At 57.5% G+C, this 15057-nt stretch overlaps 1 protein-coding gene across 1 annotated transcript; it reads left to right on the top strand.

The window, feature by feature from the left end:
• The first annotated feature begins 45 nt into the window (after positions 1-45).
• POLRMT (RNA polymerase mitochondrial) lies at positions 46-14235 on the top strand. The gene is made up of 21 exons (XM_063403224.1): positions 46-168; positions 746-841; positions 1122-1738; positions 2324-2454; positions 3435-3621; positions 4050-4199; positions 4315-4482; positions 4794-4964; positions 5369-5608; positions 5843-6622; positions 6893-7015; positions 8639-8761; positions 9999-10178; positions 10283-10369; positions 10646-10759; positions 11338-11387; positions 11654-11752; positions 12070-12142; positions 12601-12683; positions 13025-13104; positions 13678-14235. The coding sequence occupies exons 1-21, from the start codon at positions 111-113 to the stop codon at positions 13725-13727; spliced, it is 3660 nt and encodes a 1219-aa protein (XP_063259294.1). The 5' UTR covers positions 46-110; the 3' UTR covers positions 13728-14235.
• The last annotated feature ends 822 nt before the right edge of the window (positions 14236-15057 follow it).

Raw genomic sequence — 15057 nt, 5'->3', positions numbered from 1 at the left:
CACCATGGGAGCTGTAGTCCGGCGCTGCGGGACTCGCGCTCCCGGCGTGCCCAGCGCTGGCGCGGAGGGATGGCGCATGCGCGGTGGCGCGCGGCGCGCGTGGCCCGGGGATGTCGCTGCTGAGGCTGCGGGCGGTGCTGAGGGGCCCGGGCGGGCTGAGGGGACCCGGTGAGCGCGAACGGGGACCGGGCGGGACGCGGAGGGACCGGCGGGACACGAGGCACCCGGGGGGCATGGAGGGACCGGCGGGGACACGAGGAGATCAGGACACGGCCCGAGTGTGCGGACGGAGCAGGGCCGGGACGTCCCACGATCCTGAGCGTTCTCTGGGATACACCTGGAAGATGGAAGGGTCTTTCTGCGTCGTCAGCCCTAGGGATAGAGTCGAGGCTGTGGGAATGCTGGGATGTTGTTACTCCAAAGGACTGATACAGGGGCTCTGGATCCTGTCCCTGCTGCGGGATAGCACCTGCCTGCTCTGGGGATCTTGGGGTGCTGCCACCCCGTTCACAGCGCTGGGGTTTGTGGTGTCCTCGGGGTCGTGTTCCTTCTGAGCCTCTGGTTCCAAGGGGTGACGAGTGTCCTTGTCCCTCCTGCCATCCCATGCTGCTGCTGGAGCAGCTGAGCTGAGAAACATCCCTGGCTCCATCTGTCCCCCCGGTGTCCAGCTGGGGGCAGAGACAGGGAGTGTTTGAGAGAGTGAAGCTTCCTCTGACCCCCACATCTTTGTGTTTTTCCGTAGCAGGGATTCCATGGAGAATCTTCAGGAGCTACTCCTCTGCCAGCACCAAGGAGAAGGCGAACAGAAATGTCACCTGTGAGAGGACAGAGCTGCTGGAAGGTGAGTGCTGGGAGAGCTGCAGTGAGCAGACAGTAGTCAGATCAGCCTGAGCTGTTGCTTTTTCCCTGGCAGTGACACTGGTGGGCTCCTGGGATGCTGGGGTAGATCTCAGAGAGACAAGGGTTGGTATCTTTGTCTGAGAGTGGGGTTGGCCAAGAAGGGATGAAGTTCTTGCGTGAACCCTTTTTTCAGAGCATGATCCTGGTACTTCCAGAGCGAGGACAGGACAGAGCCTTCTGCTGTACCTTGTCTCCCATCACCTCTCTCTGTTTCCCACTAGTGCTCAAAGCTCGAGCGAAGCAGCTCCAAGGCAGTAACATCCCAGAGGTGACGGTCAACAAAGTGGAACTGGCTGCCCTGAACAATGACAAGTACCAGGAGGCTGTGGCCGCTGGCCCCAAGGAGAAGCAGCTCATTCCCAGGGCACAGGGTGGTGGCCTGGCCCAGTCCAGCACCTGGGCCAAAAAGTTACAGAAGGAGGTGTACATCCAGCAGCTGAAGATGAAGCAGGAATTGCCCAGTGCTGCCTTAGAGCTGGCTCTGGAGGGCCAGGCCAAGCTAGAGGTCAAGGAAGAGACCGAAGCAAAGAGCCCAAAAATCCCAAAGACGAAAGCAGCCACTGCCTGGAACCAGAGCTCTGGCAGCCCCCACAGCAAGCCTAGGGTAGTGGAAGTGAAGGAAGCTGCGGAGCTGAAGAAGCCTCAGAGAAGGCCAAAGGACAAGAGCAACCAGCAGGTCCTGCAGCAGACCATTCAGTCCAACCTGGAGTGCTTCCTGTTCCTGCGGCAGCCGGAGGAGGCCGAGCGCTACCTGCGGCTGTGCCAGAGCTCTCCGGTGAAGAGGAAGGTGCTGGACGTTGGTGCCTACAACATCGTGATGCGCTGCTGGGCCAGGAAGGTACCGAGCTGTGGCTGCTCTGGGTGGGAGAGGGGCTGGCTCGTGAGGGAGAGCCTCCAGCTGGATTTATCTGTGGTTGTCACTTCAGCCAGTGTTCAGGCAGTGCTTCTGGCAAGGGGGACTGAGCTGGCATGAGGCCACAGATCTGTGTGAGGTGGCTTTGAGAGGAAGAAGGGAGTGGGGAAAGGATAGAGTAGACATGACTAAATTTGAACAGGAGTAGACGGGCATGGAGCTATGAGTTTGGGGCTGGTGGTGTCAGTGTCCACAGCCTCCTTCCCTTCTCGGTGTCCACAGCTTCCTTCCCTTCTCGGTGTCCACAGCCTCCTGCCCTTCTCGGTGTCCACAGCCTCCTGCCCTTCTCGGTGTCCACAGCCTCCTTCCCTTCTCGGTGTCCACAGCCTCCCTCCCTTTCTCAGTGTCCACAGCCTCCTTCCCTTTCTCAGTGTCCACAGCCTCCTTCCCTTTCTCAGTGTCCACAGCCTCCTTCCCTTTCTCAGTGTCCACAGCCTCCTTCCCTTTCTCAGTGTCCACAGCCTCCTTTCCCTCTCAGTGTCCACAGCCTCCTTCCCCTCTCACCTGCAGGGCTGCCTGAATCGCATCGATCGATTGTTTTCCATTCTGGAATCTGCCGGCCTCCAGCCCAACCTGGACTCCTACGCGGTGGCCCTGGAGTGCATGGGCAGGATCCAGTCACCTCCCAAAGCCATCCTGAGGTAACACCTGCCTCAGGTGCTGCTGAGCCTTGGGGGCAGCAGCTCCACATCCTGTCTTGGGGGAACTGGGAGATGCAGTGGGTCAGGGTCAGAAAGAGCTGCCCCTTCTGTGTGCCCACATGGATGCTCTGGCCCACTTCTCATGGCCAGATTTGGGGTGAGCAGAGCACCCTTCCTGCCACCCCCAGCTGCTGGGGAGTTTGTCTGGGATTGTGCATGGAGAGATGTGGAAGGTGAGAACAGGCACTGTTTCCCCCAGGGCTGGGCTAGGAGAGGCCCTCCCCAGTCAGGGACTCCTTGGTTCCATCTCACTCCCTGGCTCATCCGTTGCTGCCTGGTGGGAATGGCCTGGCTCCTCTGGTTTTATGGCACTTCTGTGGAGTTTGTCGTTTTGGTGGGCTCAATCACACATGCAGGGTGCTCCAGAGGAGTTTGGTCATGATTTTCAGGTAGATTTATGGAGCATAATGGGCAGGAAAATGTCAGTGCTCAAGTGAGCAGCTGAAAGAAAGATCCCACGGGCTGGGCCTAGGGGCAGTGCCTGGGGCTGGAGCCACAGCCAGCTCCCCTTCAGGGGATGTAAAAAGCTTCTGATGTACTAGTGCTGAACCTCAGGGCTGTATCACTGGCCTCTCTGTCCTTTGGCTGCTGACAAGTTCTAGATGCCTTCAGGGAATGTCTTCAGTCAGCTGACTCTGAGGGACTGGCAGTGACTCTGCTGCACGCTGTGGGAGCTGTGGCAGTGCAGCACAGCCTGTGGGGCTGCCTGTGGGTAGCTCTGTCCCGCAGTGGCCGGAGCCTCCCTGCCCAGGAAGCTCTGCAGTGGTGCAGGCTGAGGGGTGGACACCTGATCCCTGTAAGCTGAGGCGGGTGACCTTGTGGGACGGGCTGTGCTGAGGCAGCTCCTGCCCCGGCAGCTTCTGTACAACGTGCTCAGGCTCTTGGGGAAGATCGAGCCTGTCCTGTCTGCCCCTCCTCAGATACCTGCAGCAGCTGAACAGCAGCGGCTTCCATGTGGATGAGCTCTTCCAAAAGTGCCTGTTTGAGGAAGATGAGAAGGAGATGGTGCTGTGGGCCATCAGGACTGTCCAGCCCAACTACCAGCTGCCTCCTCCGCCCAGCCCGGAGATCTGCAAGTCTTCTCTGCTCCAGGACTTCTATTCCAGAGTAAGGCACAGTGCTCAGGGACGTGTTGAAGCTGGCCAGGTGGTGTTCACAGATGTTCTTAGGTACAGCCCAGAGAAGGGCTAAAAAGAAAGAACCTTTTAACCTGATCTCTGCTGAATAGCCCACACAAATCATCAAATAAATGACATTACCAACAGCCTTCCAGAGGAACACCAAAGCAGAGAGCTTGCAGGGGGCTGGAGGTGGCCTCTATGCACAGGAGGGGGTGCTTGGGGATGTGCTTGGCTGTAACACAGGAGAAGAGCAGTCTCTGGGGTTTGCCTGCCAGAAACTGCTGGACCCAGAGGTCCCAGCAAGGTACTTTCAGCCCAGAATTGCACCTCAAACCTCTTGCAGGGAAGCTGGGAGAACGAGCACAGCTTCTCCTCCTCCCACTTTTGGCACTGACTGCCTCTCTCCCACTGCAGGAGACGATGGTGTCGTACCCCAAGCTGGATTTCTCCATGAAGGAGTTGCAGGAGCACTTCCAGCAGCAGCTGGAGATGGAGCTGAAGAACACCGTAACCATCGAGTCAGTGGAGGCAGCCAAGCCCCTGACCCCATGGGCCATCAAAGCGGTAAAGCTGGGGGCTCTGGGGCAGCCCCAGCACCTCTGTGTGAGAGCTGAGGGCCCGGGAGCTAAGGAGGGAGCAGCTCATGCTGAGCAGATCCCTCCTCTCCTTCTCCACGCAGCGTGAGCTGCTGGGCACCCTCCGCTCGCAGTGGCACGACGCCATCCTGCAGGCCCTGCAGAATTCCAAGCGCAGCATGGCCAGGTCCAAGAGGCAGTCCAAGCACAACGTCCTCTACCCCTACCTGTGTCTGCTGCCTGATGAGGAGTATGTGGACATCATGATGCAGGTAGGAGCCTGCCCTGCCCTCACAGCCATGTGGCTGTCAACAGACAACTGATGTCCCACTTGAGCCAGCAGAATTGGAATTTCCTGAGTTTTACCAGGTTTCAGGTGCAGGCTGACTGCTCCCTCTGCAGAGCAGCTGGAGAAATCCATGCTCTGTTCTGGTTGTTTTTCCTTCCTCACCATCTGTTCAGTATCATGGAAATCAGCATCTTCTTGTGGGCCCTGCACAACAGCTTTAACTCCTGCTCTGTCTCTGTGCTGTGTCTCTCTGTTCCTCCTTCCTAAGACCCTCTTTGCCTTCCCCTTTCCCAGGTGCTCAATGATCTGTCTCCACAAGGTGAGTCCCTGGCAGTCCTGGCCAGGGAGCTGGGCTCCAAAGTCTACGACAGGTACATCATCCAGAGGAAGCTGCGCAGCTGCCAGCTGGAGAGGGTGAAGGAGGTCTATGAGAATTACATCCAGCTGCTGGCAAAGGACAGCCAGGTAGGAGCCCTTGGAAATGCAGGAAAGCTCTGGGCTTTGCAGTGCAGGAAAGGACAAGAGGGGAGAAAGAGGCCAAGGCCACTTTTCTGGGCACCTCATGGAGTAGGTTGTTCTCAGAGCTGAGTGCTCATAGGGGCAGGAAGGATTGCAGTCTGGGCAGGATGCTGTGGGGACAGGGTGTCAGCACAGGGATGTGGCAAAAAGGAAGGACTTGGCAGTGCTGCTGTTCCCGTTCTTGCTGTTGGGCTCAACCCAACCTCCTCAGCCCTCCTTCCCCAAACACTCCTATCAGGGAGTTCCTCATGAGGACACAAAGATAGGAGAGTCCTTCTCAGAGCCACATCCCAGGTGGATAGATCCCATCCAGCAAAGCCCCTCCAGCTAACTCCATTTTCACCTCCCAGCCTCAACAGTACTTGCCACGGGAATACTGGGAGAAGCTGGTGGCAGAGGCAGGCTTTGGGCCTTCCCTGAACTTGAAGAACTGCACCTGGCCCTGTGTGCTCCTCATGCGCCTGGGCATGCACATGCTGGAGCTCCTGGTGAAGGCTGTCAAAGTGCCCAGGAACATCCTCAATCATCGCCTGAAGTCCAAGCCTATCTCTGTCCTCTACCATGTCTACTCCTTCTACAGTAACTGGCAGGTGAGCCTCATCTTGGGGTCTCTGGGGCTGTGCAGGATACCCCTTCCTCAAAATCAGACCCTTGCAAGGCCCTTTTCTGTCCTTGCTGCCATTCCTGGTCAGGGATGCTTTGAGGAGCCCTTGATTCTGTGTGGGTGATCTCCTCACTTGGCATGATCCTTACGGAATGCCTGACTGACCACAGGCTCTTCCATACTGCAGCCCTAATCCTCTGCTGCTGGTGCTCCCCTGCAGGTCGGGCTGATAAAGCCCCATCCCATCTTCTCCCAACTTGTGTCAAAAGCTGCAGAGACCACGCTGACCTTCAACTCCTCTGCCATGCCCATGCTGTGCCCCCCGGTGCCCTGGACCACCCCCAATTTCGGTGCCTTTGTCCTCCATGACACCAAGCTGATGCGTTTCATGGACGACATCACCCACCACCAGCTGCTCCTGGACCAGTGTCCCCTCGTGAACCTCCACCCCGTGCTGGATGCCCTGAACCAGCTGGGCAACTGCGCCTGGAAGATCAACCAGCCAGTGCTGGATATTATCATCTCCATCTTCAATGACAAAGGGGATGAGAAGCTGGACATCCCACCACCCCTCTCTGAGGCTCCCAAGCCTCCCAGTGCTCCTGGGCATTCCTCCACCTGGAGCAAGTCCCTCAAGCACGAGCTGTTCCTGTGCAAGAAGAAGACTGCGGAGATGCACAGCCTGCGCATGGACGCGCTCTACAAGCTCTCCATCGCCAACTACGTCAGGGACAAGGTGTTCTGGTTCCCTCACAACATGGATTTCCGTGGCAGGACTTATCCGTGCCCACCCTATTTCAACCACCTGGGGAACGATGTCACCCGGGCCATCCTGCTGTTTGCAGAGGGGAGGCCACTGGGGCCAAGGGGGCTCGACTGGTTGAAGATTCACCTCATCAACCTGACGGGGCTGAAGAAGAAAAATGCCTTGCAGGAGAGGCTGGAGTACGCCAATGAAATCATGGAGGACATCCTGGACTCGGCTGACCACCCGCTCACGGTATGGGGGAGCTTCTGGGGAGTGAAATAAAATGGAAATCGGAATCAATTTGGAAGCAAAAACATTTTGAAAGATACGCTTTTGAGAGGTAAAAAGAGAAAAAGTAATGCAGAGGTGCCTAAATAACCCATTCCTGTCTGAAAAGAGGATGAAAAACTAGGGAAGTGGGAGGAGGTGCTGTGCCCAGCATATCCCAGGGGCTCCTGCCTGTGATTTGAGGGGCACAGGAGCACTGCCTGCTCCCACCAGCCTGTGCTTTCTCATTCCCAGGGCAGGAAGTGGTGGATGGACACTGATGAACCCTGGCAAGCCTTGGCGTGCTGTATGGAAATCGCCAAAGCCTCGAGGTCCCCAGATCCAGCAGCCTACATCTCTCACTTCCCAGTTCACCAGGTAGGGGCCCAGCAGATCCTCACAGCCTGTGTGAGGCTCAGCAGGGCAGGAAGGGAGCTGCAATCCCTGCTCCACGTGAATGGCTTTTCTTAGGAATGGGAATGCAGTGTTGGGCATCTTGGCATGAGAACTCTGGTGATTTGCTGCTGCCTGCAGTCATCCATGAGGCAGTACAACCAGGAGCTGCCTCACTTCCCTTGGCTCGAGCAGAGCCCAGCTGGGAGATCGCTGGCAGCTGCCACAGGGTGAGAGCCAGGCCAGCCTCACCTTCTGCAGCCACAGGATCAAGACTGGAAGTCAGCCCAGCAGGGCAGCACCTGGCTGTCTGGAGTGCTCGGAGCTGTGCTGTGGAGGCCTTTGCTCCACTTCTTTGCTCCAAGGCTGAAGCCAAGCAGCTCTGCAGGAGCCAAATGGGAGGTCTGGAACTCTGAGGAAGGGCACGGGGACAGAGATGGTTGTCCCCCACCTTCAGTGGCCTGTCACCATGTGCCCTGTCCCTGCTCAGGTGCTGCTCAGCTCCCTGAAGGCGCCTGTCCCCTGCTGGCTGCAGGGGGACAGGGCTGATGGTGGCCATGGGTGAGGGGTGGCTGCTCCTTTCTCTTGTGAGTGGCCATGACTGAGTGGGGAGGGCAGCAGTTGTTCTGCCAGTCGTGATGGTCTGGAATATGATGAGACAGTCAGGACTGATATTTTGATGACTACAAAAGATCAAAAGAGCAGCTGGGGGTGTATGGAGGGTGCAGCTAATGAAAAAATCAGCAAGGACTTCTTCTAGAGGGTACCAGAGTCTTGTTCAGCCTGAGTCATCAGTGCTTAATTAGTGGAGCCGTCAGGTCCTGGTGCTGCCTTTCCGCACTGCAGGGAGTGAGGAGAGGGTGCAGGAGAGAGGAGGCCCTGCCTGAGGAACCCGACAGTCCTGGGGTGTCTGTGGCTCCCTGGACAGGGAGAGCCTGAGCACAGGCAGCCAGGAATGGCAGGAACACTGCTGCCAGTGTGGTCTGGGGACAACCAAGACCTTCATGCACCATCATTCAAGTCCTGTGTGTCTCACCCAAGCTGCCCTTGGTTCCAGGAGGGCTGCAAGGGCTGTGGCAGACTCTCACTGTGCCTCTGATGCAGCTTTGGGAAGTCTGGGTGGGACATGGTGTCTGTCAGAGGAATGTTTTTATCCGCTGGCACTGCAGCTGGCTGGAGCTGCAGAGCCAGCTGGGGCTTCCTGAGGGATCTTTGGCTTGGCCTGCCTTTCCCTGCCTCTGATCCTGCTGCTGAGGTTGTTTTGACTGCTGGCTCTTGGGGGCTGCTTTTAGCATCCCAGATATATTCGGTGTTTTCCCATTTTCTGTTTTTCATCAGAGTTTCTGATGTCTTTAGAAACCTGCAGAGGTGGCGATGTGAGGTTTCTGATTTTAAACCTCACAGATCACAATAGTTAGGGATGGACCCAGGCAGGAAAGCAAGCAGAAGGCAAATGGTCACTGCTGGGAGGCGATCACTGCTCTGAAGAGGGGTGGGAAGGGAAATAATGACCACATGAGCCCAGAGTACCTGTGCATGGGGAGGGGGTGGATGAGCAGGGCTCTGTCCACACACAAACTCCTTGTTTCCCTCGTGCTCTTCCTGCAGGACGGCTCCTGCAACGGGCTGCAGCACTATGCAGCGCTTGGCCGGGACCTCAGCGGTGCTGCCTCCGTCAACCTGGTGCCCTGTGGGCTCCCTCAGGATGTCTACAGCGCAGTGGCCCAGCAGGTGAGGCACAGTGGGGACACACGGGGCCCTTCTGGACCTGCCTCCTCCTCCTGATGTGCACTGGGTGACTCCAGCTCCCAAGGGGAAAGGTGGGGATGAATGTGCAGAGGGCTGGGGAGGCATGGGCTGGGCAGAGACAGGGACTCTCTGTCCCTCAGTGGGGTCTGACTGGAGATCTGTCCTCACTGAGGTGGCTGTGAGAAATCCCCTGGGATTTCTGCTGTCCTCACTTGTCCTGAGTGAAGCCTGAGAGAACTGAGCTGGAGAGGTGGAGGAGAGCAGAGTGTGTTCCTCATGCCTTGGCCACAGCTGGCTGGCCCATGGGTTGTGAGATTTTTCTTCCTTCGGCTGAGTTGGAGGGAGCAGAGATTCAGCTTTGGTCCTGCTACAAAGTTTTTGGTTTCTTTGGCAAGATGTGATGTGAAATTTTCCACTGGGAGAGTGCTGAGAGGCTCATTCAGCTGGTGTTGGACTCTGCATCTCCTGTCTGGGTCTCAGGTTTTCTCCAGGCAGAGAGCAGGAAGAGTTCATGGGGGTGCAGGGCTTGCTCAGTTATCAACAGCAGGACAGAGGCAGGAGAAGCCAACTTCTGAGCCACAGTCAAGCTGTGTCCTGTTGACCGAACGCAAAAACAACAACACAGAGGCAGAGGTCTGCAGTGAAAAGCTGCTCCCCCAAAAAAGGGACCCAGCCTGTTTCTTTTCATTTTATAATTTTGTGGGTCTGATAGTGGATTGGCTTCTGGGGTTACTACCCCTTCACCCCACTGGCTAGACCAGCTGTCAACCAACATTATTTACAGGCTAGAAATATGTAAGCAAAGGACAGTGAACAAAAACAAGAAAGGTTGTTTATGTTCTAAAGTGTGAGAAAGTGAAAAACTGACCCTTAATATTATACAGCAACTAAAGAACTGACTCCATCTTATAAGCAAGTAGAAGGCTTTAAAAAATCTCAGAAAAACCAGGGCAACAGTGTCCTTATCCCAGCTGGCACCACTCAGGACAAGGGACACTGCTGAGGCAGCAGGGAAGGCTCTGCAGGCACGGTTATCCATTCTGGATCCTTCAGCAGGTGCCTTCTGCTACCCAGGGTGGTGAACACGGGCTGCAGGGGTTCTGATGGGAGCTTGAACCAGGCAGTGCACAGCTGGGAGGGTCCCACAGCCCAGCAGCCACAGAGGGGGCTCGAGCCAGCGTGGCTCGTGGCAGCCCTGACCCTGAGGCACTCTGCTCAGGTGGAGGAGTTTCGGAAGAAGGACGCTGAGAGGGGGGTGAAGATCGCCGAGGTGCTGCAGGGCTTCATCAGCCGCAAGGTGGTGAAGCAGACGGTGATGACGGTGGTGTACGGGGTCACCCGCTACGGCGGCCGCCTGCAGATAGAGAAACGCCTCAAGGAGATCGACGAGTTCCCCGAGGTAGCATTCCTGTGTGCCTCCCCCTTCCTGGATCCTGTCACCTTCCTCTGTGTCTTTGGCTGGCCCTCTGCATGACCCATGGCTCTGTCTCTGGTCTGTGCCAGGAGTACTTGTGGGAAGCTTCTCATTACCTGGTGAAGCAGGTGTTCAACGGCATCAAGGAGATGTTCTCAGCCACTCGAGATATCCAGGTAAGGAGCCTGTTGCCCCTTAGCTCCACTTTTACTTCTTCCCTGGTCAGTTCATACATAGACAAGGGGATGCTCCGTGGGGAGAGATGGTTCCCCTGGCTCCTGGCCCAGAGAGGATCCTCCTGCCCCAGTGCAGAGGTGTAGGATTGTGCCAAACTCCCCACCAAACGCTGGACTGTCACGGTCTGTGGAAGGAGAGAGGATGGCCTATGCTGGGAGGGGATGGGGTCTCCCAGCTCCACACTAACTCCAGCTGCTTCCTCCCTTCTTTTCAAGAACTGGCTGACGGAGAGTGCCAAGCTGATCGCGCAGTCGGGCCGGACGGTGGAGTGGGTGACACCACTGGGGCTCCCCATTGTCCAGCCCTACTATCGCACCAGGTCCACTGTGGTGAGTGCCCAGTGCCAGGTCTCATGGCACACCCTCCCTGTGCCGTGGTGGAAGCAGGGAGAAGACAGCCAGGCTAGGGCATGGCAGGTTGGCATTACCGGTGGGTGAGCCTGCAGAGCAGGTAGGATCCCTGTGTACAGGCACATCCTTCAGCCTCATGGCTCCCTGCAGAGCCTGGAGTGTGTGGGTGGGCTGGTGAGGAAGCTCTGCAGCTCCATCCCACTCAGGCAGCTGGGGCACGGGCCGTTCCCCGCTCTGAGAGCCTCCTCAGGGCTCCTGTGACTCAGTCTCGCTGCTGTCACCTCCCACGTGCTGCTGTGCTGACTCACAGCCCCCCAGCCCGGCTCCAGCAGCCCTTCTTGGGCCAATTCACCCTGCCAGGGGAAAGGGGTTCAGATGCCTGCCAGCACCTTCAGGAGGGGAGCTGGGCAAGGTGTCACTGGGCAGTGGCAGCTGCTGTGGTGCTGGGACACCCTGGAAAGGCAGAGGCCCCTTTCCAGAGGAGTGGGGCAGTGCCCAGCCCCCCGTGCTGCCAGGCAGTGCAGGGTGACAGCTTGGTCCCCTCTCTCTCCCCACAGCTGAATTGTGGCATGCAACGTTTGAGTGTGAAAAATTCCAACAGCAGCCAGTAAGTACAAAAAATACCCATGGCCTGCCCTGCACCCCTGCTGACCCCAGCATGTGCTCTGGAGACAGGGCCTTCCTATCAGGGAAGCTGTCAAGGAGTGCCAGAGCTTCTGTCATTGCCCCTGAACTGCAGAAAGCTGAACAGAGCAGCCCTTCAGGGCAGCCCCCTCACCCCCAGGCTGGGGTGGCACTGTCTCTGTGCCAGTGTTGTCATCATCTTTGGCTCAGAAATGCCCCAGCTCCTCTGTGCCCCGCTTTGCCCTGCAGGAAACCTGACACTGTGAAGCAGAAGAATGCCTTTCCCCCCAACTTCATCCACTCTCTGGACTCCACGCACATGATGCTCACAGCACTGCACTGCCTCAGGTAGGGAGTGGGCAGCTGGGCTCTCAGCTGGCTCTTCCCTGGCTCAGGACTCTCCTGGGAGAACATTGCTGGGGCAAGGCACCACATGGGACTGAGGGGTCTCTGAGGGAGGGCATTTGGGGTTCCTGGCAGAGAAGGAAAGGAGGCAGGGACAGGGAGATCCTGGGCTTGGCCACCTCCCTCTGAAGAGCTGCTGTGCAGGGAGTCCCCCTCTTGTGTGGTCCCTGCTCCTGTCCCAGCCAGAGGTTCTGTGTGGGGTGGGGCCAACACACAGAGGGGTCTCAGCACTGCTTCATGGCACCTTTGCCTCCTCCCAGGAAGGGCCTGACCTTCGTCTCAGTCCACGATTGTTACTGGACTCACGCGCTCACCGTGGATGTCATGAACCAGGTAAAAGTGTCCTCCTGGCTCCCTTGTGAGCAAGATCTTGCTGATCTGTGCTCTGGGCCCGTGCCAGGCCTCGCCTCCCCTGGGCTTTGCTCCATAGGCTGATTGATTCACCCGGGTGAGGTGAACCTGGGATGTTTGCTGGCGGTTGCAGCTGATTTCTTGGTGCCCCATCTCCTCCCACTCTGCAGGGAGCATGTGGAGAATCTGAAAACAGGCACTAAACACAGCCCTGGCAGAGCTGGTGCCACTGCCCTGCCCTGGGTCCTTCCCAAGGATTGTTGTGCTAATGAGAGTCGACCTCTGCTTCACACCTCTGCAGGCTGATTCCCTTCACCCTTGTCTTGGAGCTCCCCTTCCCACTCCTGCTGCTTCCTCTGCCCCTCACCTCTGCCCTGTCCCTGGGGGAAGGAGGAAAAACACCTGCTAAGCTGCAGCTCACTGTTGTCTCCCTGGGTCAGGTCTGTCGGCAGCAGTTCGTGGCTCTGCACAGCGAGAAGATTCTGCAGGATCTGTCTGAGTTCATGCTGGAGAAGTATTGCAGGTATTCCTGACCCCTTGGGTTTTCCCTCCCACCTCCCAGAGGTCATGTCCTGGTGCTCACAGGTTGTGTCACTGTTTGGGGGTTGCTCTGGGGAGAAGCTGTCCTTCTTGCCTGACACCCAAATCACCTTCAGTAGCTGTGTAAAAACCAAGGGCTCTGCACCCTCTTGCTGCAGAACCAGGGGAGGGTTTGGCAGCCTTAGGGCCTGCCCTGGGCTCCTGCTCTCACCCTAGGGTGCATGGTCTGTTTTGGAAGAGCTGAATCTTGTTGGGGGCTGCACTGGGGAGCAGAGGAGGGTGTGCCTGGTTCCAGATAACCCGTGTTTATTTGCTTCCTTCTAGTTCATGCAGTTCCAGCACAGAGCCCATAGCCCATTGGCAGAAGAGACTGATGGAGCAGCTGTCAAATGTCCCCAGGACAGGTGGGAGCATGGGACAGGAACATGCAGAGCACAGGAGCATTTTGGAGACAAGGGGAATGAGATGGAGTGGCCTCTAAAACCACCAAAAGACAGAGAAACAGAGCTGTCTCCTAGGATCAGGTTTCCCCTCCTATGCTGGCCTGCAGAGCCATGGGCCAGAGCAGCCCAGCACGTCCACACTCCCCTGTAGCATTCTTGTGAGTGGTCCCTGCCATCCTGGCTGAGTCTCTGGGATTTCCCCCAGGCTGACCCAGCTCTTCCCATCCTGCTCTTGTTCCTCTCCCATCTGTTTCCAACCACGAGCATTTGCTCGGAGATGAGAGCGAGGGACTGGGCATGGTAATTGCCAGGATCTAGATGATATACATGCAATGGGATTAAGGCAATTAGTTTAACTCCTTCTAATCCCTCAGCCCTGTGTCTGCCAAGCCATCTGGCTCTGCCTGACCTCTGTGTGGAGTGGCCCAGCACTCCATGGGCAGCACAGTCCAGGGGCAGGGATCCTTCATGCACTTCTTTCCCCTTGTCCATCCCCACCTTGCTCTCCTCTGACCTCTCCTTTGCTCCCCTCAGGTGAATTCAACCTCAAGGAAGTGATGGATTCCACATATTTCTTCAGCTGAGTCCCAACAGGCCACAGGGCCCTGAGATACCTCTGGACCTCCAGCCGTGGTGGGCACTGGTCCCCAGTGCTCTTCTGTCCCACATCTCAAGGAGAAGGAGTTGCAGCTTCCAGCCCAGCGAGAGCCCTGCCTCACTCTGAGGTGCTGGGGCAAACTGAGACTGCTGGAGCAGCTGGTGGGGGACAGGGGCTCTGCACTGTTTGTGTCACTGCCTGTCCCAGCACAGGGAAAGGGCACCAAGGCCTGCAGAGGGCTGCAGCTCTGGGCTGGGGGCAAAGGGGACTGACCTGGCCACAGGAGGAGCCCCAGCCACGCTCTGTGCCACAGGTGCTGCTCTGTGCTCTGCCCCAGCTCTGGGCACTGCCCTCACTCTCTGCAGTGCAGCCTCTGCAACTCCTGACTCTCATTTCCAGGGATGGGTTTTGCTGCTGCTCACTGGGGCTCAGGCAGGGAAAAACCACTGACTTGGGGGTCAGCATGTATAATATTGTAAATAAAATGTTTTTTGAAATACAAGATGGGACCTGTGTCCTCAGAATCTTTGCCTGAAGCCTGTGAGATGCCTGGGCTCTTCCCTCACCTTCCAGGGCCACGGGGAGGTGGAATTGCTGCCTTCCAGCCTCTTCTGCTGACTGGTTGGGCTCCAATTGTTCAGAGGTGTCACATTCTGAAAATGCTTCTGTAGCAGAAACATGGAATTGTGCCAGTGGGAACTGGACTCTCACAGGGGCCAACTGCAGCTTTTCCAGCCAGGAGCCTCCAATTCTCACTGGGTTGTGGCTTCCCAGGGTTCCTCTCCACGGAGCTGGTGCTGGAGGTGGTTGGCACCTTGCACCTGGAGCTGTTTGGCCCGGTTCTCAGCTGTGCCCTACAACCACAGGCTCACAGTCAGCCCACACCCAGCTTCTTCCTGGCTGCTGCTGGAGCGAGGGGAAAGCTGCTGGCAGAGCCTTTTCACCTTGTGGCTTTCCTGGCAAGGCAGGCAGCTCTTCAAAGGACAAAGCTGCATCCCGCAGCCCGAGCTGGGGCTGTGCCCAGCGCTCCGGCTCCCGGGAGGAGCGGGAGGCGCGGCAGGGAAGGGACGGAGGCGAAGAAGCAGAGCCGGAGTCGTGCGTAGCTCTGTCAGCTGCTGACGTTTATTGCACAGGATGGGCTGGATGGGAAGGTGGACGCTTGGAGTGGGGCCCTGTCCCTGCTCGGCCGCAGGGTGCCGGGGCTGGCACGGGCCCCGCGCTCGCGGTACATTCAATGTGGAAGGCTCCAGAGTGCGAGGCAGCGAGGCACACGCGCACACACACACACACACACACCCCTGCACACGCACACAGCA

The sequence above is a fragment of the Prinia subflava genome, chromosome 8 (assembly GCF_021018805.1).
Source record: "Prinia subflava isolate CZ2003 ecotype Zambia chromosome 8, Cam_Psub_1.2, whole genome shotgun sequence".
NCBI lineage: Eukaryota > Metazoa > Chordata > Aves > Passeriformes > Cisticolidae > Prinia > Prinia subflava.
The sequence above is the reverse complement of the archived record's forward strand: the minus strand, read 5'-3'. Positions and strand labels throughout refer to the sequence as shown.